The sequence below is a fragment of the Ogataea angusta genome (genome assembly GCF_019207475.1).
Source record: "Ogataea angusta isolate 61-244 chromosome Unknown 61-244_NODE_4_length_877678_cov_91.023368, whole genome shotgun sequence".
NCBI lineage: Eukaryota > Fungi > Ascomycota > Pichiomycetes > Pichiales > Pichiaceae > Ogataea > Ogataea angusta.
The window spans coordinates 824874-850074 of NW_025065218.1; the positions used below are offsets into that span (position 1 = coordinate 824874).

General features: G+C 51.7%; 14 protein-coding genes across 14 annotated transcripts; 7 read left to right on the forward strand and 7 right to left on the reverse strand.

Moving 5' to 3' along the window:
- Positions 1-938: 938 nt before the first annotated feature.
- On the forward strand, positions 939-2945 carry KL928_002479 (uncharacterized protein; the record flags this gene model as incomplete). The annotated part of the gene is made up of 1 exon (XM_043202959.1): positions 939-2945. The coding sequence occupies one exon, from the start codon at positions 939-941 to the stop codon at positions 2943-2945; it is 2007 nt and encodes a 668-aa protein (XP_043060684.1).
- A 15-nt stretch (positions 2946-2960) lies between these two features.
- Positions 2961-3224, reverse strand: KL928_002480 (uncharacterized protein; the record flags this gene model as incomplete). Its single annotated transcript, XM_043202961.1, has 1 exon — positions 2961-3224. The coding sequence occupies one exon, from the start codon at positions 3222-3224 to the stop codon at positions 2961-2963; it is 264 nt and encodes an 87-aa protein (XP_043060685.1).
- A 35-nt stretch (positions 3225-3259) lies between these two features.
- KL928_002481 (uncharacterized protein) lies at positions 3260-3928 on the reverse strand (the record flags this gene model as incomplete). Its single annotated transcript, XM_043202962.1, has 1 exon — positions 3260-3928. The coding sequence occupies one exon, from the start codon at positions 3926-3928 to the stop codon at positions 3260-3262; it is 669 nt and encodes a 222-aa protein (XP_043060686.1).
- A 52-nt stretch (positions 3929-3980) lies between these two features.
- On the reverse strand, positions 3981-8636 carry KL928_002482 (uncharacterized protein; the record flags this gene model as incomplete). Its single annotated transcript, XM_043202963.1, has 1 exon — positions 3981-8636. One exon carries the CDS (start codon positions 8634-8636, stop codon positions 3981-3983), a length of 4656 nt encoding a protein of 1551 aa, XP_043060687.1.
- A 98-nt stretch (positions 8637-8734) lies between these two features.
- On the reverse strand, positions 8735-10072 carry KL928_002483 (uncharacterized protein; the record flags this gene model as incomplete). Its single annotated transcript, XM_043202964.1, has 1 exon — positions 8735-10072. The coding sequence occupies one exon, from the start codon at positions 10070-10072 to the stop codon at positions 8735-8737; it is 1338 nt and encodes a 445-aa protein (XP_043060688.1).
- A 75-nt stretch (positions 10073-10147) lies between these two features.
- Positions 10148-11503, forward strand: KL928_002484 (uncharacterized protein; the record flags this gene model as incomplete). Its single annotated transcript, XM_043202965.1, has 1 exon — positions 10148-11503. The coding sequence occupies one exon, from the start codon at positions 10148-10150 to the stop codon at positions 11501-11503; it is 1356 nt and encodes a 451-aa protein (XP_043060689.1).
- A 61-nt stretch (positions 11504-11564) lies between these two features.
- On the reverse strand, positions 11565-13226 carry KL928_002485 (uncharacterized protein; the record flags this gene model as incomplete). Its single annotated transcript, XM_043202966.1, has 1 exon — positions 11565-13226. One exon carries the CDS (start codon positions 13224-13226, stop codon positions 11565-11567), a length of 1662 nt encoding a protein of 553 aa, XP_043060690.1.
- Positions 13227-13645: 419 nt separating this feature from the next.
- KL928_002486 (uncharacterized protein) lies at positions 13646-14830 on the reverse strand (the record flags this gene model as incomplete). Its single annotated transcript, XM_043202967.1, has 1 exon — positions 13646-14830. One exon carries the CDS (start codon positions 14828-14830, stop codon positions 13646-13648), a length of 1185 nt encoding a protein of 394 aa, XP_043060691.1.
- An 86-nt stretch (positions 14831-14916) lies between these two features.
- Positions 14917-16158, forward strand: KL928_002487 (uncharacterized protein; the record flags this gene model as incomplete). The annotated part of the gene is made up of 1 exon (XM_043202968.1): positions 14917-16158. The coding sequence occupies one exon, from the start codon at positions 14917-14919 to the stop codon at positions 16156-16158; it is 1242 nt and encodes a 413-aa protein (XP_043060692.1).
- Positions 16159-16196: 38 nt separating this feature from the next.
- KL928_002488 (uncharacterized protein) lies at positions 16197-17330 on the forward strand (the record flags this gene model as incomplete). Its single annotated transcript, XM_043202969.1, has 1 exon — positions 16197-17330. One exon carries the CDS (start codon positions 16197-16199, stop codon positions 17328-17330), a length of 1134 nt encoding a protein of 377 aa, XP_043060693.1.
- A 74-nt stretch (positions 17331-17404) lies between these two features.
- Positions 17405-20671, forward strand: KL928_002489 (uncharacterized protein; the record flags this gene model as incomplete). The annotated part of the gene is made up of 1 exon (XM_043202970.1): positions 17405-20671. The coding sequence occupies one exon, from the start codon at positions 17405-17407 to the stop codon at positions 20669-20671; it is 3267 nt and encodes a 1088-aa protein (XP_043060694.1).
- Positions 20672-20719: 48 nt separating this feature from the next.
- KL928_002490 (uncharacterized protein) lies at positions 20720-22361 on the reverse strand (the record flags this gene model as incomplete). The annotated part of the gene is made up of 2 exons (XM_043202972.1): positions 20720-22058; positions 22174-22361. The coding sequence occupies 2 exons, from the start codon at positions 22359-22361 to the stop codon at positions 20720-20722; spliced, it is 1527 nt and encodes a 508-aa protein (XP_043060695.1).
- Positions 22362-22413: 52 nt separating this feature from the next.
- Positions 22414-22697, forward strand: KL928_002491 (uncharacterized protein; the record flags this gene model as incomplete). Its single annotated transcript, XM_043202973.1, has 2 exons — positions 22414-22425; positions 22485-22697. The coding sequence occupies 2 exons, from the start codon at positions 22414-22416 to the stop codon at positions 22695-22697; spliced, it is 225 nt and encodes a 74-aa protein (XP_043060696.1).
- Positions 22698-23000: 303 nt separating this feature from the next.
- KL928_002492 (uncharacterized protein) lies at positions 23001-25163 on the forward strand (the record flags this gene model as incomplete). Its single annotated transcript, XM_043202974.1, has 1 exon — positions 23001-25163. The coding sequence occupies one exon, from the start codon at positions 23001-23003 to the stop codon at positions 25161-25163; it is 2163 nt and encodes a 720-aa protein (XP_043060697.1).
- Positions 25164-25201: the final 38 nt, after the last annotated feature.

The window sequence follows — 25201 nt, forward strand, 5'->3', positions numbered from 1 at the left end:
GAATGTAACGTTGGTTGTATCCATTAATAATATTTAAAATCAGTTTAAATGCTTCCAGATCTCTTCAGCTGAACGTAAGCAGCAAAAACAGGGATACCGAATCCAATAGCTAGTTGTTAGTGGCGGGGAAGGAGAGTGCTGAGAACTTACCGAAAAACAAGAAATGTGGGACGGCGTATGGAATTCTTCTGTTGTGGACCTTGAAAGGCAAGTTGGTGTATGGACCCTCTGGGAAGTGGTGGCCATTAAGCTTGGCCACGGAGGACGAGAACTGTCTGGTGCTCTGTCTGGACTGTCTTGCAATGGTTTTGGCAAACATGGTTAGAAAGAATAAAAATTAGCCACAGCGAGAAATTTGTTTTGGTGGCAGGCGGATGTCCTGGCAGGACCAGCTCGCGAATCCGCGACCCTATATTTTTCCCAGGCATTTTTTCCTCTATGCTGAGCTGCTTTTAAAAATTCCCTTCCCTTGATTGGCTCAGCAGAAAAATAGCACGATTTTCCAGCACATTCAGTGGCGGTGTGGTGTGGCTAGTATCAACTTACCGAGCAAAAATTAAAACAAACTTTCACCACTAGTACATCTATAGTCTATCGCAAACATGGCTATCGCTCCAATTCAGGGTTTCATGAAAAGAAGAATCATCACAGACATCACGATCGGTAAGTCGTTATATTTTTTGTTACCTTAAATGGCCTTTCGCTAACATGTCAGGTATCAGTACCGGTCTTGTCTTTGGAAGTCTGTGGTGGTGGGGATACCACAAGCCGGCTGTTGCTAAGAGAGAAGCATACTACGCCGAGCTGGCCAAGAAGAAGGAGATTGAAGATTCTGCTTAAACCTATTCGGTATAGAACAATTAAATGACATTACACTGATCACTTGGACTTCGACCTACTGCCGTAAAAAACGTGTAAGGATGCGTAGCTGAAAACTTATGGGTGTTTTGTTTGATGTCAAAACGGTTCCTCAGACCTCTTTGGGAGATCTCGCCGCCATCTTTCGGTCAATTGGTGTGTCAGGGGCCACCAATGACCATCTTTTGGTGTTACAACACAGTCTTTCTCGTTTGATAGACTCACTGACCAGTTTTTCTAATTTGAAGAAACTGACCAAAATCAACAAGGTAGTATGGATTGACGAGCAGAATTTTGATCACGAACACATGCAGAGCATCTCGCCCAGCATCGTATTTTTGTGCGATGGCGGGTTTGATATCTTGGATGCCATTGCAGGGATACTGAAGCGCAAAATCCTTCCTTTCAACAAGACCTCGAAGATTTCTTTGATTGTGGCCAATCGACTGCCTTCCTCCACAGATCTTGCCATTGAGAACCTTGGAATAAAGGGCGACGTGAAAATCTATCATTGGTCGAGCATTAAACCCATAGCATTGGAGTCTGATATCCTAGACCTCTGTTTGCCTAAGGGTGGCCTGGGCGAGCTGTTTTCAGGCTCAATTGATCCGTTGGACCAATTGGCAGGGTCTCTTTTGGACCTAGTGATAAACTCGGGCTACAAAGTGCGCATTACGAATACATTTATCAAGGGCGAGAATTCCGCCAAACTTTGGAACATATACCAACACAAGTACCAGACACATCTAACTAAAGTCGATCCGAAAACTAAAAAGCTCATCCAGGACCAGGACGAGACCCTGTTTGTTGACCAGCACTCATTTTTCAACCGAAATGTCGACTTTGTGTGTCTCGACCGGTCAGTCGACCTGGTAAGTGCCGTGCTTACGCAACTCACGTATACCGGGCTATGCAACGAGTCCCTAGGAGTGCAGCTAGGCATGGTGTCGGTACCAGAAGAGAATCTTAAACTTAGATTTGGAGACTTCAATGACGAAATTTACCAGCTGGTGCGAGATCTCAATTTCTCGATGGTGGGCTCGGTGCTGAATTCGAAAGCACGCACGTTGCAAGCCGAGTATGATAAACGCAACAACCTTACGGACATTGAAGAAATGAAGAAATTTGTTGGAGAGTTGAACAACCTAAAAGAAAGCCAGAAGTGGGTGCAAAAACACACTGTGGTCGCGGAAAGTATACTAAAATCTGTGAAGGATGGTGACCAGGAGCGTCAAATTCCCGGGTTGGAGGCGGAGATGCCCAACAGTAGCAAATTCAATGCGTTTGTGGAGCTACAGCAGGAAATCTTGAGCGACAGTCTAGACAACAAGCGCAACTGTGCTGCTATCTTGCAGTACATGTACCAATTCGAACCTCCCCTATCGGAGGTGTTACGTCTGATGATCCTAACCAGCATCGTGAAGAGAGGCGTCAGAGAGTCGGAATACGAACATATGAAGACAGAGATTTACCACATGTATGGCATGGATGCATTCAAAATTCTACTCCGAATGAAAGAACTGAAAATGGTGTATCCTCGCGAAAGTCTTTCATTTATACCAACCAGTATGAGCGACGAGGTGTTTACTAGTCCGCATCAGCTCATTAGAGATTTTTCGTCGATTGGCAACAACCTGAATCTTATGCCCGTCTCTGACCAGGTGGACCCAGCAAACCCCCACGACGCAGACTTTGGGCTTCCTGGATATGTTCCTATCATCACACGCCTTATCGAAGCAATCTACTCGCGAGAATTTCTAGCTGCCCCACGTGACACGCGGGTCAGGAAATACGGCTGGGACAATCTGGATCTTAGCGCATTAGATGGAGAGTTGCAGCAAGAGTTTCTGGTTCCAGAAAATAAAAAACCCTTGTTCAATTCATCGATCCCACCTAAAGCAAGCCAGCTTGCCGACCGGAAAGATGTCATAATTGTCACCGTTGTGGGCGGAATGACGTACAGCGAAATCTCGACTATCCGATTCGTGCTAAAAAAAAACCCTGTCACCAAAGCCAAACAGGTAATTTTCCTTACCCCGGGAATTATTACGGGGGACGATCTGATTGACAGTTTAAGGTATAAATAAAAAATAGCAATATTTTTACGTAACGGTCATTTCGAGTTTTAACATGTTCTTCTTCTTTCTATTTGGAGGTGAGTATATTTGAGTGTCAGCCGCTAACAACAAGCCAAATCGTTTAGAAAAGAGCTGAAACAATATGATGGTAAAAGGGTCTACTGCCCAAGATGTCATAATATCTCGATGGAATATGTTCGCAATTGGAACTTCATCACCGTGTTCTTCATCCCAATAATCCCATTCAGTTTCTATAAAGAACTCTATTGCCCTATATGCGGTAATCATACGATGGATGCCAATATAGCGTGATGTTCACAAAGTCAATCATAATACCCTTCAATAAGTTTCTCTTCATACTGCTCCAAAAGAGCAACCATTGCGTAAAAGCAAGCCTTCAATCCGTCGGTGGCGGCCTGTTTCTTGGCATAGGAAAATGCCAGCCCTTTTGATGGCATCCATTGCGCCACTCCAAACCCTGTTTTCCGTGCTACCGTCCCGTCTGCCAACATGAGACATGTGTCAATAGCATACTCAAGATCGTACCGGTGCCCTCGCTCGTCGTCGAACTCGTGCTTTCTATATCGCACAATACGTCCTGTTTCCTCCATGAGAGAGCTCTCCCATTGGTTGAAGCCAAACGACTTGTTGGCGATCTCGATAACCGCATTGATGGGCGCATTCGTGAACAAGGCAAACCCTCGGAGATGCCCAAACTTCTGCTTCTCGTTGGACCTGCGCTCGAGCAGATGATAGAACGTATTAATGGCACCCACAGACCACACAGAGGCAGGTTTCAAGTCGACACATCCGGCCCATTCCTGGATCTCGATGATATCCCACCCGGTAATATCAGGAAAGAATTGAACGCCAGCCTCTTCAGACGGAGGCCTACTTGCTTCCTCCTCATATTGCTCTTCAAGCGACCTGCGCGTTAGCAGCTCGTGCCGTTCCTTGTGAAAACGATCTGTTTCAGTTCTGATCAAGTACATCCATTTAGTTTGTTTTTTTTAGCTTAAAAAGGTCCCTTTATTTATTGCTTGATTATCTAATCACAGCCTCGTAGACTGGTTTAAAAGGTGGTTTTAGTCCGTTGAAACGAGCAAATTGGTAGATGCCCTGGTTGACCAGCATATCTCTGCCCGGAATAACTTTCCATCCGTACCTTGAGCTGGCCAGCTTCATGATCGGGGTCTCGAGAGGCTTGTAAGCAGCCTCCAATAGCATTTTCGGGCTGCCACCTTTTGACAGAGCAGTCTCGATCTTCTCCTGGAAAGCCGGCTCGATCTCGTTGTTGCCTGGAATAGTGGACACAACAAGCAAAATCTGATCAACCTTCTTCACCGACTCGAGAGAATCGAGAATCTCGACATTGTACGACTCCGGGAAGTGGGCCTTGATATCTGCAACCTTGGAAGCAGTTCTGTTTAAAACGTAAACTTTGTGGCAACCCATCTGGTGCAAAGCAAACACAGCTGCACGTGAGGTTCCGCCAGCACCAATCACCAGGCCGTTGCCGATGACTTTTGAGGGGCACCCGCTGTTTATAAACGACTGCGTGATTCCTAGCCAGTCGGTGTTATCTCCCCTGAACCTTCCGTTTCCTAGAGGTATGAGAGTGTTGATAGCACCAATGGTCTTGGCGGACTCGGATAGCTCGTCGGCATACTTCATCATATCGACCTTTAGGGGGATGGTGATGGCACAGCCACCAAAGCTGGGGTCAGACAGCACTTTGTCCTTGACGAGCTGGGCGTCGGAAGTTTCGAATTTCCCAAATGTATGTGGCAGACCAAACACCTCGTAGGCTGCTTGGTGCAGGGCCGGCGATCTGGAGTGTCCAATTGGCTCGCCGACTATGCAGAAGCGTTTTGGAGTCTCCAGTCCAATCAGCGACCGTGCCCGGAAAATCTGCTTGATGCTCAACTGGCCTGGAGCCGAGGCATTTGGAAGACGCTCGTGAGTCACCGGAGTAAGCACCGGGTTCACCACACGCGAGTACTGTCCATGTTGGCCCATGTTGATTGCAATGAGAGGTTTTCCTGTGTGAGACTCTCTAAACTGCTCCAGAAGATAATTGTCCTTGAACTCCTTGGCCATGCCAACAAACTTCACCACGTCGACATTTAACCGTGTAGCCAGCAGGTACTTGCTCTCCCATTCGGCAGAGTCCCACTTGAACGCACCGGAAAAGTCATGATGAGACCCGATGATCTTGGTAAACCGTCTTTTGGAGCTCAGGGTGTCCAAAAGGCCTTCCGGAAGCGACAGCTCGAGGTCCAGGAATCCGACGCCCAATTTGAAAGCCAGCTCGCACAGCTGCTGCACTTTGTCGTGGTCGCCGTCTGGGAACTTTCCACCTTGCGAAACGCTTCTCACAGTGAACACAATTGGCAGGCTAGTGTGATTTCTTAGCAGTCCCACCTGCTCTGAAACATATGTGACGTCGTAAGATTTGAGCAGATCGACTCGGAGCTCGACCGCGTCGCAGCCGGTGGTGATATCCTCAAGATCGGCAAGAGCCTCCTTCAGGTCTGGATATGTGAGACAAACAAAGAAAGAGGTTTTCCGCGGCACCTCAACGGACTTTATTCCGGTGATCTCCTCAATGAAGAGCGCCATCGACCGCTTCAAAATGTCAAACTCCTGCGGGGAGCCGCAATGAGGCGAGAAAAAGTGGTAGTTCGAGCACTCGTCGTACCACCCGCGTCTTCTCTGCCACACAGACTGGATCTCTTCCTGGTACGCTGGCCGAGAGGTGTCTTTTTCCGAAAGGAAGGAGATGGTTTCGCCAATGTCCCTTTGCAAATGCAGAACAATGCCCGTCCTGGCATACTCCTTGAGCAATTCGCGGGCCTCTGGAGTCTCAACAATGCCTCCGCCAGTAGCGATCACGTGCCCACTACCATGCTCCGTCAGGTATTTTCTGGTAAGTTCCAGCTCCTTCTTTCTGAACTCCTCCCAGCTGGTCTCTTGCACGTACTGCTTGACTGGTATTCCAACAACTTTCTCGAACTCATCGTCAAGATCGACGTATTTGAAGCCGATCCTCTGCGCAATCACATTGGACATCGACGTCTTGCCAGCAGCTCTCATGCCAACCACAACAATGCTTCTGTCGCCGTTACTCTGTGCAATAACAGATTTCGCTTGCTCCGGCTCGTGACCATCCAGCTGGGCCCCGAACTGGGTGTGCAGAACGTCCCACCAGCCGGGCCACGTCTTGGCAGTGCACCGTCTCTCCTGGATGATCACCGGATCTTTGCAGAAACCAGCAAGCAGCGAGAAACTCATTGCCACTCTGTGATCGTCGTACGGATAAACCCCCGGCTTCTCAGGAGTTTTGAGGTCCTTGTAGCTGATTCCATGAATCGTGATACCGTCCTCCAACTCCTCGGCCTTGACGCCAAACTTGGCCAGCTGGATTCTCATGGCTGCAATTCTGTTGCACTCCTTGACACGCTGGTTGGCAATACCCACAATCGAGGTCGTCTGGGTCGGGTCGTTCGCAATGGCAGCAACCACCGATGCCGTCAGGAACGCGTCGGTCATAGGTTCCATATCAACCAGCGGCAGAGGCTTCAATTGCCCAACCGGAGGACCTTGCACGGTCGTGGACGTCTCTGTCTGCGTCACAATACAGCCCATAGGTTTGAGCACCTCGACAGCAAATCGGGAATCGCCCTGCAACGAGGACGAGCCAATGTTGGGAATCGTGCACTTGGTGCCGTTCATGGCAGCAAACGCCAGCGGGTACGTGGCAGACGAGGCATCGCTCTCAATAACGTACTCTGGCGGATTCACATAGCTGCCCTTTGGAATGTGGTACGTGTGCTCTTCCGTGCTCGACTTGGTCACGTGAATACCGAACGCACTCATCATTCTGATGGTCATGTCGATGTATAACTGCGAGATAGGCTTGCCGCCAACGAGAGCCAGCGTGACCGGCTCGTCGGCGTACGGAGCACAGATCAGGATCGACGAGACGTACTGCGACGAGATGGTGGCCTCCAGCTCGATTCTGCCACCCTTGAGTCCTCGTCCGCACCGGATCTTGAGCGGCAGCGAGCCCTCGTTGTTTTGGTACTCGATATTCGAGCCATTGTCCCGAAGAGCGTCGACCAAAGGACCAATAGGCCGTTTCTGCATCCATTTGTTGCCAGTGAGAACCACGTGATCGAGGTCACCATTCACGCCAACGAGCGAGGCAACAGACGTGAGGAACCGCGAAGCGGTACCGGCATTTCCCAGGTAAATCTCTTCGTCGCACGCCACGAGCTGGCCGCCGTTTCCGTTCAGAACCAGCGTTTCGCCCTTGTCCTCCCACGACACAGTGGCCGCTTTTAGTGCCGTCATTGCCGTCAGCATGTGGGCGGTGTCGTCCGAATGGAGCAGGTTCTTGATCTTGCAGACACCCTTGCCCAGAGCAGCCATGACCAGAGCTCTGTTGGAAATAGACTTTGAGCCTGGCGGAGTGACCACCACGTCCTGGTGCACGTTTTCAAATGGCCTCACGAGAATCTCGTCGGTCAAAACCACTCTCAGGTCCTCGTCATTGACATAGGAGGCTTTTGGCTCGTAGCATTCGCCAATACTCTTGAGCAAAACCACCTTCTTCTTGGACCCGTCGTTCTTCTTATCCACAGACATCTTTTTGAGCAACACGTCCACGGGACACTTCTTCCCGTTGATTCTGCTCTGTAAAACTTTGTCGTCAAGAGATATTGGAAGACCATAGCCTGCAAAGCATTTCGCGAGTCGGGAAACACCAACAGGAGGTAATATACCAAGGTATCTGCTTAGTTCGGCCTCCTTCACGGCTCCAATGGCAACGCACTCTCCATGGAGGGCCTGCGGTGTCAGGATCGCCTCGTATGCGTGCCCAATGGAGTGGCCAAAATTTAAAAGATTCCGCAGACCGCCCTCTCTTTCGTCTAGCGACACAACCTCTGCCTTGACCTTGATAGATCCCAAAACCAGCTTGAAAATATGATCCAGAATAGGAGTTAGGTCCACGGTGTTGTCTGGTTTTCTATTTTTCACAACCTCCAGAAAAACCTCTGTGTGCTTTTCGAGTCTTGCAAATTCGGCTTCGTCCCAAATAGCAGCAGTCTTGATCACCTCCGCCATACCGTTGATGAACTCGCGCTCCGGTAGCGTCTCCAGAAAGGCGATGTCTGCGAAAACGTAGTCTGGCTGCCAGAAAGAGCCAATGAAGTTTTTGCCCAGCGGAGTGTCCACGGCAGTTTTTCCTCCAATCGAGGAGTCCACCATGGCAAGAAGTGTGGTTGGCACCTGGGCAAACCGGACGCCCCTCATAAAAGTTGCCGCCACAAACCCAATCATGTCGCCAATGACCCCTCCGCCAACGGCAATGATGAAGGTGTCTCTGGTACATCCTTGCGAAAGCAGGTAGTCTTCGATCGCGGCTTTGGTGGCACGATTTTTGTTGGACTCGCCGGGCGACACCACATAAGTTAGCAGCCGCGATTCGGGCCTCAGCCTATTTATGGCTGCCAGCATGCTCGACTTGTAGGCATCCAGATGGCCGGCACGGACGATATTCGAGTCCGTGATGAGCACATATGTGGAGGAGGCCCTGTTTCCAACGATCTCCTCACACACGTGTTCTCGCATCTGGTACCCGACATGGATGGTTTTCGCACCCAGAATTTCCACTTTTTCAACGTGAGTCGTCATGGCCAGCGAGTAGTGTATATGCCCCTTTTTCTATACTTTTGACTCACCGATATTTTTTTGTCTAGTCTGCTCGAGCCTGGAAAAAAGTTGGGTGAAAATTAAATGGGCGCGTCGATCGGCCTCTTGACAATTTCCAGGTTCCTGAGAGCCAGCGCGAGGTCTGCAAAGTATTCCGTCAGCTTGCTATTCAGCTCGGAAAATTGCTGGTAGTCAAACGCATGGCTACCATGGCTGCCGCTCACGGTTTGTGGCGAGCTGTGCGGCCCCATCACCAAGGAGTCGTACAGTTTCAGTATCTCGTGTTTCTGCGTACCGTCCACCAGGCTGTCGGCAACTCCGCAATTCACGAAGGGAACCAGCAGCTCCTGGTAGAGATATATGAGCTGCGGCTTGATCTGCCGCAGAAGAGTGTCCTTTTTGTTGCATTCGCGCAAATATTCGCCTGCGTTGAACATGGCTTCCATTTTGTCCTTCTGCGCCTGGGCCATGTCTGAGCGCAGTTTTCTCACCTCGTCGTCCAAATCTTTTTCCACGTGCGACTCCAGCGTGTTGATTGTCGACGACAGACTCTTGAGGAACTGGGCAAGCTTGTTGCTCATAGTTTCGTCCTCGAGCTCTGTCTGGACTGACTTGATTCTGTCGAGCTCTTGCAACGCTGCGTCTCGCTCGGCCAGCGCGCGCTCTCTTTCCAGCTTGAAGTGGCTGATCACGGCGTCCATGTCTGGCTTGGCCGGTTTAGGATCTGGCAAAGTGCCCGAGGAGACCCGCACGGCGCCGTTGACAAATTTGGCAACGCTGACTTCCTGAAGCTGTGTGGGCTCTGTCTGCTCTCTGGAACGAGGCAGGGCATTGTACGGCTGAAGATGGCGCTTGTTCTCCTGTTGGATCTGGTCGTCTAGAATAGGCTCTCTGGACATTGGCCGCCGCGAGCCGTGCGCTAGGACAGGAATATCGTCGCCGAGGGACGCTCTGGTGTAGGTTTTCGTCGGTGACGAATCTCTGGACTCGTCGTTCTGATAGAACGGCACCATGTAGCTGTAATCTGTCTCCAGTCGGCGAGACATTTGCGGCGAGTTCATCGGGTTGTCGTAGATCGTGCTATTTTCGAAATAGACATCCTCCTGCTTGATAGGAGACGAGGTCACGAACTCCTCTGGCTCGAACACCTGCTGGAGCGCCAATCTGGCGTGCACGCCTTTCTGGTATTCTGCATCCGCCACAAACGAGCTGGAGGAGCCGCTGTACTCGCTCTCGTCCAGCGGTCTTTCGTTGATCTGGTTCCTGTTCTCGTCAAATGCTACCGTCTTCTTTCCGCTGGCGTACGACGGAATTGGCGGGTCTTCGGAGTGGAATGCCTCGTCCTCGACATTCTCACTGTCCTGGGTGATCACCGAGTCCTGGTCGGCGATTTGGTTGGCCTCGCTGTCGCTGTCCATCGTAAAGAAAAGGGAGATAACTAAACGCTGCACTGCCAGAAGTGGAAAAATAAATACTGTAAATATACATTTGTCATGAGCTGGATAGTTTACAAGGGGTTCCAGCCCGGCCAGCTCGACTTTGGCTGGCCCGTGTGGACACTCATTGTGCTGTGGCTGAGTGTGCCAGTCCTGTTCTATTTTTGCATGGCGCACGCGACGTATCTCTGGCGGGTCCGCCAGAAACGCTTGGCTGGGCCGTCAGGAAACGACGTTGTCGTGATCGTCCTCGGTGACCTTGGCCACTCGCCCCGCATGGCGTACCATGTGCGCAGTCTGGTGAAAAGCGGACGGTTTGTCCATCTGTGCGGCTACTTGGAGAGCACACTGCCGGACTTCCTTTACGACGACGACACCGTCGACCTTTACGAGATCCCTGTGATTCGGCGCCGCATGTGGATGCCGTATCTGGTATTTGCAGCATTCAAAGTAGTGGCGCAGTGTTGCAAGCTCACAAGCTTGCTCTCGACGGTCATCGACGAAAATACAGAGTACGTGCTCGTGCAGAATCCTCCGTCCATCCCTGTGCTGGCGATTGCCGTCTTTTTGCGAAAAACAATCTGTCCGCACGTCAAGATAGTCGTCGACTGGCACAATCTCAACTTTTCGATCCTAAACCTCAAATACCACAACGATAATCACCCTGCTGTGCAGCTTCTGCGGAACTACGAAAAATATATGGGGAAACTTGCAGACTACCATTTTACAGTGACTGAAAAGCTGAAAGAGTTTTTGCAGACAGACTTTGGAATCGACGGCGCGAGGATCAGCGTCGTGCACGACCGTCCGGGCGACGAGTTTGTGCCGCTCAAGGGCGACAAAAGGGCGATTGTCAAAGAGCTAGCTGTGCTGGACGGATTCCGGGACGCTGACAAATTGATTGTGTCAGCAACGTCGTTCACCGAGGACGAGGATTTTGGCGTGTTAGTGGAGGCGCTGAAGAAACTAGACTCAAAACTGGACAGCAGAGTGTACATGGTGGTTACAGGGAAGGGTCCACTTCAGAAGAAGTTTCTGGATGCAGTGGCCCAAAATAAATGGAGTGAAAATCTGATTATCCGAAACGTGTGGCTACCGGTCTCTGACTACCCAAAACTTCTTCAGGTTGCTGATGCGGGGGTTTCCCTGCACTACTCGTCCTCGGGACTGGACCTTCCAATGAAAATCGTTGACCTTTTCGGCTGCGGCGTGCCTGTAGTGTCGATGGATTTTCCCGCGCTGCATGAATTGGTGACTGACCAAAACGGTCTTGTGATGAAAAATAATTCAGATGCCTCGGAACTTTGCGACAAAATGTATAGGCTGCTCTACGAGGTGGACCTGAAACCGGGGGCTTTGCGCGAAAGCGCACGGAGATGGGACCAGGAGTGGCGGAACACAAAGATATTCTGATACAATAGTTAATACTATATAATGAACACTCTATTCAATAAAGCAAAAAGTAGGAATTAGTTCAGGCTGCTGGTTCTTGAGGCTTCTCCAAGATGCCCTCGTTCATCTCAGCGGTAGGCTTAGACTCGTCCATGTCAAACAGGCCGAGCTTGTTACCTTCTTCCTCGACCTCTCTGACTGAGAGCTTGCCCAGTCTGTTGGCCACGATGAAGGCAGGAGTACCCTCGGTATAAGATCTGGCAAAGATGATGTCGATTTCTTCCAGAGATCTGCCAGCTGTCTCTGGGTAGAAGAAGTAAATGATAGGAATGTAAATGAAGTTAATGACGGCAAAGAACAGGTAGCATCCCCATTTGGACTGGTTGATGAAAATTGGGGTGAACATCACCACGGCAAAGTTGGAGATCCAGTTGGTACACGTGGAGATGGAGGTGGCCACTGTTCTAGCTCTCAATGCATTGATTTCTGGTGGGTACACCCATGGAAGTGGCAAGATGGTGAAGGCGAAGACGGCAATGAACAAGAAGAGACCAACAGCAGCTCCCTTGGCGGTCTGCTCGTTCTCCTTGACCAAACAGCCAAATGCAATGATGAAAGCAATACCCTGACCTGTGGCACCAATCAGGAACAATGGTCTTCTTCCGAGTCTGTCGATCAGGAAAAAGGATGGAATGGTGAAGACGGCATAGACAATGGAGAAGATACCTCCCATGATAAGGGCCTTTCTTCTGGCAAAGTTCAAGGTGTTCTCAAACAGGACAGTGGCGTAATAAATAGATGCGTTACAGCCGGTGAATTGCTGGAAGAATTGGGCACTGGCTCCCAACATCATTCTTCTGAAGTACTGGTGCTTTCCTCCACTGAAAAGCTCTTTGAATCCGAGTTGGGCGTTGTCAAATCTATTGACAGCGTCGGCAATCATGGTGGACTCGGCGATGACACTGTCGTCGTGGGCATCGACGCCGTTGATAGCTCCCAAGATGAATCTGGCCTCCTCCATTCTTCCTTTGTGGATGAGCCATCTTGGAGACTCTGGCAGACCAATCATGAACAAAAGCAGCCACAGAGCAAACAGAATTTGCAAAGCAATTGGCAGTCTCCACGAAACAGAGTTGTTTGCGTAAGACAAACCAAAGTCGACCCAGTAGGCAATAAGAGTACCAACAGCAATAACAGAGCCTTCCAGGTTCACCAGACGACCTCTGTTCTCTGGCTTGGAGTGCTCGGATTGCCACACAGGAATGGTGGCAGTGTTCATACCGTTACCAATACCAGTGACAGATCTGGCGATGATGAAGTGACCTAGCTGCCAGTGAGGCTTGAATGGGAAAATCGAAACCAGGGTACCAACGATAATGATCACGGCACCGAGCATGATGACGTAACGTCGTCCTAGACGTTCACCCCAAATCATAGCAAACAGAGCACCAAAGAAACAACCGATCTCGTAGCAAGCAGTCACAATACCTTGGATGACAGTGGCGTGTCTAGAGCTGCCGCTGACGGCTGGGAACTCCTCCTGGAACTGTGGAGCAGTGATGATACCACTCATAAGGCCCTGGTCGTAGCCAAACAAGCTGAAACCCACCACAGAGGTGAGCGTAATGGTCCATCTCAACTTTCTGCCACTAAGACCGAATGTGTTGTGTTTATTTCTGAGACTGTAGTAGCCAACAGTCAAGTTGGTATCTTTATAGTTGTCTGTGGACGACGATTGAGACATGGCAGATGGAAAAGAGAAAAAAGGGGTGGGGGGCCGTCTGGGTTTATATGGTAAGCATGTCTTTTCTTTTTTGCTTAAAAATGCAAAGTTAGGGTGGGTGGTGCACAATAAAAAGTTTTGCTTTCATGCAGAACAGAGATTTATGACGTAACCATGACGTATGGGTAGCTGGCAAAATGCCGACGCTAAAAAAATGGGACAACAGCCAGCGAAGCGGTGGGTGTTTCTGGCGAGTCGGGGGCCAAACGTCTCGCTTTCCCAGCTCGCACAACCATGCTATGTATGTTGACAGATCAAGGATGCAGCGCGGGCAAAACTGGTAGCATGCGGAAAACCCCCGCCCCGCCCCATACAATGTTTACTAAAAGCCGTATGTGCAGAAGAAGTTTGAGCCGCTTCCGGGATGAAACACTTTTCTTTTAGCAACCGAGAATTGCACCTTGGAGATACAATAGGTACTCGTGCGTGTTCTGCTCTGCCATATTACGCGGCCTGTCGTGTGTCCAGAACTCCAGCTCCCGAAAGTCCACCAGCTCGTCGTCCAGATCGTCCGGCAGCTGTGCCCAGCCTTGGCAATCTTGGTCTAGAATTAATCCGGTGATGTAGCACCACAGCTTGCAAGTCTCAAGCGAGTTGTAGCCCCCACCGCCGAGAAGCAATGTGGGTATCCCGGCGCCCCGTACCAGCCCACACACCATTTGCCCGTATCGGGAAGCCGTCAGATTCCATTCTCTGAACTCCGAGTCTGTGCACAACCCGTCCGCTCCGCACTGGATCACAAGACACTGTGGTCTGTACCCCTCAATCTTGGGCACAACGATATGCGAGACGATCCATTCAAGTGACGCGTCGCATAATCCTCTTTTGGTGGGTATATTTATCTCGTACCCCTGTCCCCTGCCGCGACCGTCCACAGGCTTCAAACCGGTCCCGGGAAAAAACCCGGCATCTGCGCGGTGCACCGACACCGTGAGCACATTGTTGCTCAGTTTGAACGCATTGGCCACGCCGTCGCCGTGGTGGAGGTCGAAGTCGATGTACATGATACGCGAGTACTTGCGACGCAGTCTCAAAATAGCAAGCACCGCGTCGTTGACGTAGCAGTACCCGGCGGCATGTGATTTGTGTGCGTGATGTCGTCCGCCGGCCCAATTAATTGCGACTGTGGGGTTTTGCATAAGAAACTCTGCTGCTTGGACTGACCCACCCGCAACTCCCGAGCAATACTCGTCCATGTGGGGGAATATCGGGCAGTCGAACGCCAGGCCGTACGAGCCGCAGGGAGGCTGGTCGAGCAAGCGCCGATCGTCGGGGCGTTCTCGCGTCGCTCGCCGCCTGAGGATCGTCTGCTGCAGCCGCGACAGCTCGCTTTCGTGCTGTTTCCAGTTTCTCGGCTTTAGCAGCTCGACGGCGTAGTCGCGGTCGTGGAATCTCGCGAGGTCGTCCACGGACGCCGGTTTTGGCGCCAAAAGCCGCACTTTAGCGTGGTTGAGCAGGCCGTACCCCTTCATCAGCTGCTGCACCAGCGACTGGCGTCCCTCGTTCGACGGCAGCAGATCCACAGCGTCCAGGCTCTTGCCACTAAAATGCACCAGTCCAATCATGGAAAAAAAAATCCGGTGCAGGGTGTCTTCCCCACAAAGCATGTGCTTTTACAGTATAAGTAGCAAAAGTGCCCATCTTTGCCAGCATGGAGAGACTACAGCAGATCAGCAACCATTTGTTTGCCAAACCGACCGCAAACGAGAAAAAGGCCAGCGACGTGGTGATTGTGAGTGCGTACAGAACGGCGCTGACCAGAGGCGGCAAGGGCAAGTTCAAGGATGTCAACTCGGACGAGCTGCTCATGAAGCTCATTTCTGGGCTTTTGAAGAAAGATAAAATCGACGCTAACTTGATTGAGGAGGTGGTAGTCGGCAACGTGCTTAATCCGGGCGCCGGAGTGAACGAGCACCGTGCGGCTGTGCTGGCGGCCGGAGTTCCTGCCAGCTCCTCGTTTCTGGCGGTCAACAGACAGTGTTCCTCGGGGCTGATGGCGATCAACGACATCGCGAACAAAATCATGGTTGGCCAGATCAAATGCGGGCTGGCGGCCGGCGTCGAGAGCATGTCGAAGAACTACGGGCCCCAGGCTGCACCAAAGATCAGCAAGAGTGTCCAGGACGCAAGCTACGACGCCAAAAGCTGTTTGCTGCCAATGGGCACCACGAGCGAGAACGTGAACGAGAAATACCGTATCAGCAGGAAAGAGCAGGACGAGTTTGCGGCCGCGTCGTACCAGAAGGCAGAAAAGGCCGTCCAGTCGGGGCTTTTCAAGGACGAGATCCTGCCAATCGAGGTTGTGATTGAGAACGACGACGACGACGAGGATGAAATTACGCGCGAAAAAGTGGTAGTCGATACCGACGAGGGAACACGGCCAAACGTCACGGCACAGTCTCTGAGCAAGCTGCGGCCTGCGTTCAAGAAAGACGGCACGTCGCACGCGGGCAACTCGTCGCAGGTGAGCGACGGCGCCGCAGCAGTGCTGCTCATGCGTCGCGACATGGCCGAGCAGCTGGGCTTGCCGATCTTGGGCAGGTACGTTGCCACCACCACTGTCGGAGTGAGTCCGGACATCATGGGTGTCGGCCCTGCGTATGCGATCCCCAAGCTCCTGAAAGCCTGCGGACTGACTGCCGATCAGATCTCTGTGTTTGAGATCAACGAGGCGTTCGCCGGACAGGCTCTGTTTAGTCTCCGGTACAACGAGCTTCCAGAGGAGAAGGTCAATCCTCGCGGCGGAGCAATAGCCCTTGGACATCCTCTGGGAGCCACGGGAGCTCGTCAGGTGTGCACGCTATTGCGCGAGCTCTCGCCTGGCCAGATGGGGGTCACAAGTATGTGCATTGCTGGTGGACAGGGCGCAGCCGCACTATTTATTAGGGAGTAGCATTTACTAATATTATTTTTTAGATTTTTTAATTATTCATGTCAGAAAACGAACCCAAACCGAAGCCTCGGGGAAGAGGGCCTAAGAGGCCATCAAAAAAGCAGAAAGACGGCCAAGATAAGCACACCTCGCCACAGCTGCTTGAGATCAACAAACTAACCAAGAAATTCAAGCCGATCACAGTTAATGGAATACCCGTTGATTCGCTTTCCAAGCCCCTGGACGAGTTCCTGACCCTAGCAACCGCCGACAAGTCAAACGATCTGTACCTTTCATTTCTCCTGAAACCGTCAGACCCAGACTTTCCCTACGATCTGGACTTTTTGAATCTCTCGCTCTGCATTCCTGGCACGTACCCCTACAAAGGCAAAAACCCGTCGCTTGTGGTTCTCAACGACGACATTCCGCGAGGATACAGCGTGAATGTGGAGATCGGGTTTCGCGAGATTGCCACGCTGGCGATGGAGCGAAGGAGAAAGAGGCCTGTAGAGTCCGAGCTCCAGATGGTGTCTGGCAACGACCTGCTGAGTATGGTGCTGACTCTGGACAAATATTTGGAGAGATTCTTGTCTATGGAGAAGAAAGACACCATCAAGATTGTGAAGACGATAAAGAAAGAGACGAAGGCGCCAAAACAGGAAAAGAAGGAAAAAGAGAAGCCTGTCGAAAACTCGCTACGAGCAGCAGAGATAGACAAGTTTCTCACCAGACTGCAGTCTCTGCAAATAAGTTTGTTTAAAGAAACCAGCCAGAACTCGATCTACAAGTTTGAGCTGCCGTTTGAGGACGACGCGTTCACCATCGCGATAGATAATCTCCAGGACATTGTGATCCAGAGACTCGCTGTGAAGCTGAGCATACCGAAAGATTATGTTTTAAACGAAAAGCGAGGAATAAAATTGGAAATAGATCTTTCCAACAGCAGCAACATGAACCTGATCAACTCCATCGAAGACAGGAACCTGAAGCTGATTTTTGGCAAGCTGATCAGCAACATGAACGCCAATTTCGGCCACGCGTCCGTGGAAATGGTAAAGGCGAAAAACACCAGCATCACGGCACAAATCAATATGTTTGTGCAGAACATCGAGAAGTTCCTGCGTCCGCCAGCGGACTTTGCGCGCTGGCTGGGAGCTAACGAGACGCTCAACGAGGAGCTGCAGACCGCATAATTGTGCGGTGTACGGATGTGTAATAATAAAAGAGTACATGAAACAGATCGAAAAGTAAACAGTCGCACAATATCATGAGCATCGACCGCTGCTGGGAGCTCTTTCGAGTTGCCCAGCCCATGAAGGGCACGCAGATGTCTCCCACCAGAGCCACTGTGAGCTCGACGAATGTCGTGGATCTGGGGCTGGGGCTTGCGGGCCGGGGTCTAGAGCCAGGGCTCGATCCGGGTTTCAGGCCTTCGAAACCACACGCTCCTCTTGTGAGCCAGTTCACATCCAAATTGCGCAACAAGATTATGCTTCGGCGTGACTATGAGGCTCTTGAGTCGATTCTCGCCGAGTTTGAGCAGAACAAGGACTGGATCTCAGAGTTTGTGCAAAAAGGAGGTCTGGAGCTGCTGGCGATCAACGTGGGCGAACTCAGACCCGGCCAGGCCGAGTGGCTAGACCTTGAGTTTCTGGCATTGACTTGTATCAAGCATATTGTCTCCTGTTGCAGCGACACTATTGAAAGGATGAATTACGACGTGATAACCCTGATAGTGTCGTCTTTGATCTCTTCTAGCGTGGTAACGCGGAACCTGACGACTGGCATGCTGACGCTGGTGATTGCGCATCGAGCGTCGAGCGCCAAACAAATTCTGAACGCAATAGCAAAAACTATCGGCATTGAATCGTGGATATCTGCTGCGTGCTCCATGGTGAGCGAGCTATGGGCCGATCGCAGCCAACCGGCTGCTTTTCCGTCAAGTCCCGCATATCTTGCGAACGAATACGCTTTACTAACCACGTTTCTGGTGTTGTCTGTGGTGACGGCCACCAAAAACGTGCGACGCCATTTGGAACGGCACGGCCTTCTGTCTTTTTTCGAGCAAGCTCGAAAACTGAACAACAACGCGATCAACGACCTAATACGAAACTATTTCGAGCACGAGGACGATTTTAGCGACACTTCGCAGCCTGTATATTTTGATACTCCTAGTCTGGAGCGTCACGCTCGTGAGATCGTGCGCTCGCTGTCGTTTCTGAGCCAGACAAAACCACCACACGAGGCAGAACGCTATTTCCGTCTAATCAGCCTTCTGGTGAGCCACATAAGCCAGATGAAGAGCATTGGCGATGAGAACCTGTCGTTTTCGATCCAGCTAGTTCTGGATCGCCTCAGCTCAGACGAAGTTGCAATGCGCGCGACGACCGAGTCGCGCCATGCCTTGAAACTGTTGAGAGAGTATAAAAAGGAAATCAGCTCTCTGCAGCACGAAATAGAGACGCTGCGCAAAATGCGCCGTCCATTGGTGAGGATCAATGGGACGGAAAATCGGGGTAAAGGCGAGATCACCAAAGCTGGCCAAAGACTAGAAAGCTCCGCAGCAAAGGAAAATGGAAATTTGCTCACACCTTCCACGAATGGCTCCGTCACGGCTTCCAGCTCAAGCCCTTCCAGAGCAAACAGCTCTAATGGCAGCTACTTTGAGCCGTATGATGATTACAAAATTAGCGCACTGGAACAGCCATCAAACACCAATCCTGTTCTAACTCCGCCAGATAGCATTGCTCCCCCATTGCCGCCGTTCCTTCAAAAAGGATCTGCTACCATGGGTGCACCGCCACCACCGCCACCACCGCCACCACCGGCATTCCTGATACCTGCTCCCGATCCTCCACCGCCTCCTTCCTTCCTTAAGCCTGCCGCAGCAGGGCCCCCTGTGCCGCCGCCGCTTCCTAAATTGGCCACTTCCGATTCGCAGAAGCTAGGAAAACGAAAGGACGACACGCCGAAACCGGTGCTACGAAGACCAACGTCCAAGTTAAAACAGGTGCATTGGGACAAGCTGGACGACGTGTCCAACACGATCTGGAAAACTGTGGATGACACGGCTCTGGCGTGGAAGCTGGAGGAGCTGGGCATTCTGGACGATCTGGAGAGCCAGTTCTACGCTGTAGAGACCAAAGCATTCAAGCCCAGAGCTGTGGTAGCCAAGAACACTAAACGGAGTTTTTTGTCACGTGACTTGCAACAGCAGTTTGGAATCAATTTGTACCAGTTCAACGGGCTTTCCGAGATGGACTTTGTGGCCAAAGTGCTCCGATGCGATCGCAACCTGGTGCAGAACTCGAGTTTGGTGGACTTTTTTTGCAACGACACGCTGACGGAGGTCTCGCCTAACCTGATGCGTGATTTTGCGCCATACTCAACAGACTACATCCAGAACCACAAGCCCCAGAAGGACCCAGCAGAGCTTGACCGTCTGGACAGAATATATCTGGAGCTGTGCTTCAATTTGCGCCATTACTGGACTGCAAGGTCCAAATGCGTTTCAGTGTGCTACAACTACGAACGCGATCTCGCGGACCTGGGCCGCGACCTGCAAGTGTTGGAGACTGCCGTGGAGGAAGTCCGTGAGTCCAGGTCCTTAGTTCAGGTTCTGTACATCATCAAAGGTTTGGGCAATTTTATGAACGACGCGTCGAAAGCGGCCAACGGGTTTAAGCTCAGCACGCTTCAAAGACTCAAATATTTAAAGGACGCGAAAAATGCCACCACTCTGCTCAACTACATTGAGAAAGTGATCAGAACGCGTTTCAGCGAGTACTCGAATTTTGCAGACGAGATCGGCGCCGTCCACAAGGCCCATAACGTCTCGATAGATACTCTTGCGAGCGAATTTAGAGAGCTGATGCGGAGCGTCGAGTTTTGCAGCAAGGCGCTCACGGACGGGTGTTTGAGCGACCCCACAAGGCTGCACCCAGACGACCGAATTGTTAGCTTTGCCAAGTCGCGGATCGCTGTGGCACAGACCAAAATAAAAGAATTCGACACGAAGCTAACGAGCGTTATCGGCAGTTTTGACGAGCTGATGGAAAAATTCGGAGAACGTGTTAGAGACGAAAGCGCGCGCAGCTCATTCTTTTCCAAGTTCAAACTGTTTGTGGACGATTACAAGAAAGCCCAGGCTGACAACGCCCGTTTGGAAGAGGAAGAACGAGCGTACGAAAAACGGAAGCGCATGATGGAGGATTTCAAGAAAAGCAAGTGCGAGCAGGAGCAGCCGCAGGACAATCTGATAGAATCGCTGCTGGACCAGTTGCGCACACAGAAACCGACCACCAGGGCGCCGCCGGTGCCTTTACAGGTGCCCGAGCACGCGGAGACGCAGGATATCAGTGCCAAGGCGTTGCAAATATTGCAGAATCTCCCCCGGCTCGACGACGTGCCCGAGCTGCCGCCCTCCACGCCGCCGCGGCAGACGCCGTCCACACAGGGCTCGCCGGACAAGCTGAGCATGATTCCATACCTCATCACAGAAACCCTGAGCCCGAGCAAGGGGAAAGACAACTGATGCATCATCATTACATAGCATTTATAAACTCGCACTCTGCGTATGGCATCATGCAGATGGCTTGATGGAGAGATCGATTTTACGGAGCAAAAACAGGCCCAGCAGAGCGCCAAAAATGTAGACGGCCGCGGTGACCGGTTTGCGCAGCATACCGGCAAGCCCGTACTCGTATTCGATCAGGATATCCACGTTTCTCATCTCGTCCACCAAGTTCTCGAGCACGAATGTGACCTGCGTGTGGCCGGTCGTGATGTCGAGATACGAGAACTTGTGGTCGATTTTCCACTCCTTGAGGTTCAGGATGTCGTCGAAGCCGACAAACCTTGCGCCTTCCGGCAAAAAGAAGGAGATCTCGACTTTGTCGTAGGTAGCGTCGTTCAGACCGTCCAGGAGCGGCACACGAAGTACATGGAGGTCGCCCTCGCTCTTTAAAAACTTGGACAGCGGACTCGTCCATCCGACGGTGAAATTGTAATTCCAGCCTCCAAAAATAGGAAATCTAGGCTTGAGCACGAGCTCGTTGTTGTGGAACAGCGAGGTGCTCACGTTTCCGACCTTGTCCACGAAGTACACCTCCGACGTCTCAACTTTGGGAAGCGGGATCTGGATCGACGTGATGACCGGAGTAGGTCTCATTGTGTATCTCCCATTCATCCAATCCACTCTGGAAAAGCCCCTGTCCAGCTGGATACCCTTGTTTGTGAGCTCGTAGTACTCCTCCAGTTGCAGCGAGTCGCTCCAGTGGGACACCCAGAAATCTCTTTTGAGCAGGTTGACGAATGGCAACGGCTGGTTCTTGGTGAAAATGAGTGCCAGTGGCAGGTTGCTCAAAGGCTTGAATGTTTTCTGGTACGGTCCATACACCAAGAACGGGTCTCTGGCCGAGGCCTTGAACTCTTCTGGATCGACGTCGCTCGGAAGCTCCAGTGCCATTTCCTGAGGCTTGTTGGCCCCGAGGATCTTGAGCTCGTAGCTCAGAGTGTTGTATGCCGAGAGAGCCAGTTTTGTAGTCTTGAAGAAAAGCCTCTGTTCTGCGCCCATTGGGCCCTTTTCTGGAGCCGGCTCGAGCTGATTGGTCAGCACGTACGACACTGTGATGTGGATCTGCGACTTTGGCGCAATTGGGTACGGCAACTCGATTTTGTAGTAGACCACGTCCGGAGACGACAATTCAGGCACACGTTCGGCCTGGAGCAGCGGTTCCTGCTGCCTAGGCACCTCCAAAGTGGCGACAAACAGCGCGACGTCGTCCCTGACAAAGCCAGGCACGGCAAAGTAGTACTCGCTGGTGGGTTCCGGGGCTATGTTCCTGGCATGGATGACATGGCGTTCCTTGACGTAAGACTTGAGCACGTCGATGATTCTCTCGTACTTGACGTTCTCCCAGCTCTGTGGGGGGGCCTGTGCGTTAACAACAAGGAGAAACGAGCAAATGAGCGCAACAAGCGGGAACAGTCTCATTAGTATATATATTAAACAAGCTGAATATTTTTCGTCATGACACGTTGGAGCGCAAATCGACGCGTCGGTCCGAGTCGATCGAGATAAGCTCGTCGTCGCTGAGCATGTCGGGGTCCTGGGTGTACATCGAGCTCGACGCTCGCGAGCGCAGCAGCGTGGGAGCCAGCGTGGAGATCGCCGACTGGTTGGGGTCCTTGGGGAGGTCGTCGAGTCGGTACATATTGCCCATGCGGTTATCGAGCAGCAAGTACTCCTCACGTGACGTGATGGTTCTTCGGGTGATGCACAGCATGGTGCCGCAGATGGCCGTGCACAGGGCCGACATCAGGATCGTCCAGCCGCACCATTCGAGGTGCGGGATGAACAAAATGAGGTCGACGAGAAAGGAGAGCAGGGACAGCAAAAACGTGGGCAGGGACCACAGAAGCACGGCGAGCAAAAACTTGGAGGAGCTAGAGAAGCGCGGGTTGAGGAGCAGCAGCGTCAGCGTCATTTGGACAAAGGTGAATATGAGCGAGATGGGATGCACCACAAGGAGATAGCTGATGCTGTGTCTTGCGTTTGAGGGCAGCGAAAAGCCGCCCAGGTTCGTGAGCTGGGATGGGTTGTAGCCCAGACGGGGTTCTGTGCACGAGTCTGCGTCGCAGAGACCGAAAACCCCAAACTTGTAGCCCTCGAACTTGCAGAGATAGATCGACTGCGTGAGAGGAACGGATAATAGAGCTATGAGCTGGAACAGAAAAGACAGCAGCAGCAGACTGGACTGAACAATGACCAGCTTTTGCTGGAACGACGTTTTCAACATGTCATAGGGGCATAAATAATAAATTTTGGTTTTATTTATTTTACACTGCCTCTGAAATTTTTTATGGCCAATAGACAGAACAGGAAGATCAAGTTTGGGGACGATGTGTCTGGTGGGGAGGCCGAGACGCCCAGGAAACCGCAAGCAAAGGCGAATTTCAATGTTGTGGCGCGCCAAAGAGAACGGGTGGGCAAAGCTCCCGTGACGGTAGAGTTTGGATCAGACGAGGATGACAGCGAGGAGGAGAACGAGAAGCTCGCAACCGGACGCAAGCACGTGGATATTCGGCTCATCAAACAGAAAGCGGCCAAGCTGCTTTCTGTACGCGAGTCGCTCCCCGTTTACCAGGTGAAAAACGAGCTTTTGACGCAGGTCCGCTCTGCGAAGGTGTGTGTGCTGATTGGAGAGACTGGATCGGGAAAATCCACCCAGATCCCGCAGTTTCTGATGGACGAGAACAACAAGGGAATTGCCGTGACGCAGCCGAGACGAGTGGCTGCCATCAATCTGGCAACAAGAGTGTCCGAGGAGTACGGGTGTGTTCTGGGACGAGAAGTTGGATACTCGGTGAGATTCAACAATGTTTCCAGCCGCCAGACGAAACTAAAGTATATCACGGACGGTATGCTGCTGAGAGAGCTGATGCTAGACCCGTTGCTGTCTCGATACAGCACCGTGATCATTGACGAGGCACACGAAAGAACTATTTTGACAGACCTGCTCATAGGTTTTCTGAAAGATTTGGTGTTCAATAAACGTGCCGACGACGAGTTCAGGGTGATTATCATGTCGGCCACTCTGGACGCAGAGCGGTTCTCGCAATTCTTCAACAACGCCCCGATTTTCTTCGTCGAAGGACGAATGTATCCTGTCGAGAGATTTTATTTAGGCCAGCCGGTGGAGGACATAGTGGACACGGTGATCAAGACTGTCGTTCAGTTAAACCAGACAGAGCCGACAGGCGACATTCTGTGTTTTTTGGCCGGTCAGGAGGACATCGACAGGGTGGTAGACACCCTGGGCAAGCTTGCTCCCATTTTGCCCAAAGAGGCACCTATCTTGGTGCCGATGCCACTCTATGCCGCGCTGCCATCGCACGTGCAGATGGAGGTGTTCAGACCGGTCAAGGCGAACCAGCGAAAGGTCATCTTGGCCACAAATATCGCAGAAACGTCGGTTACTGTGCCGGGCATCCGGTACGTGGTGGACTCTGGGCTGCGGAAGGTGAAAGTGTGGAGACACCAGCTGGGACTGTCGACGCTGCTCATAGCGCCGATCTCCAAAGCGTCGGCGGCCCAGCGTGCAGGACGTGCTGGCAGAGAGGCGCCTGGAAAATGCTACAGACTGTACAAGGAGACAGACTATTTCAAGCTGAGCGACAACACAGAGCCAGAGATTCTGCGCTCCGACGTCATTTCGCCGGTGCTCATGTTGAAGAAGATGGGCGTGAGCGATATTCTGGGGTGGCACTGGCTCGAAAACCCGGGTCGCGAGAGCCTGGTGGCAGCGTTGCAGCAACTTTATTCTCTGAATGCTCTGAACGACAGGGGCCAGATCACAGAGCTGGGCGAAAAAATGGTGGTTTTGCCCGTGGCGCCGCACCTGGCGGCCGTTCTGATCCGCGCACACGAACTGGGGTGTCTAGGCCCCGTCATAGATATTGTGGCGTGTCTTTCCGTGGACAATCTGCTCATGTCTCCTCCAAGCGAGAGAAGAGATGAGGTGAACGAGCGCAGGAAGGACACGTGCAAACTGGGCACTATCTACGGCGATCTACTGATGCTCAAAGAGCTGTTCGACCTGTATGTCTCACTCGCAGACAACACAGAGCGCAAGGACTGGTGCAAACAGCTGTGCATTAATTTTAAGGGTTTCAAGGACGTTATGCGTGTGCGCAGACAAATTGCCGAGTACATGGGCATGCTGAAGATGCACGAGAGCGACGGCCCGCTGGATGCGAAGCTTGTGCTCAAGGCGTTTCTTTCCGGGTTTCTCACCAACACAGCCATCGGAATGCCCGACAGAAGCTACCGCACGGTGGCCACGGGCGACCTGGTCAGCGTGCACCCGTCGTCGCTGCTATTTGGCCAGCGGAAGCCGGCAATCATGTACATCGAGTACGTCTACACGGTCAAGGGCTACGCACGGGCGGTCTCCATGATTGAGCTCGACTGGCTGCAGGAAGTTGCGCCTCATCTCTTGGGTAGCAGAGAAAAAATTAATTAAATAAGTTAGATAATTAATCTATAAAGTCTATAAATTTA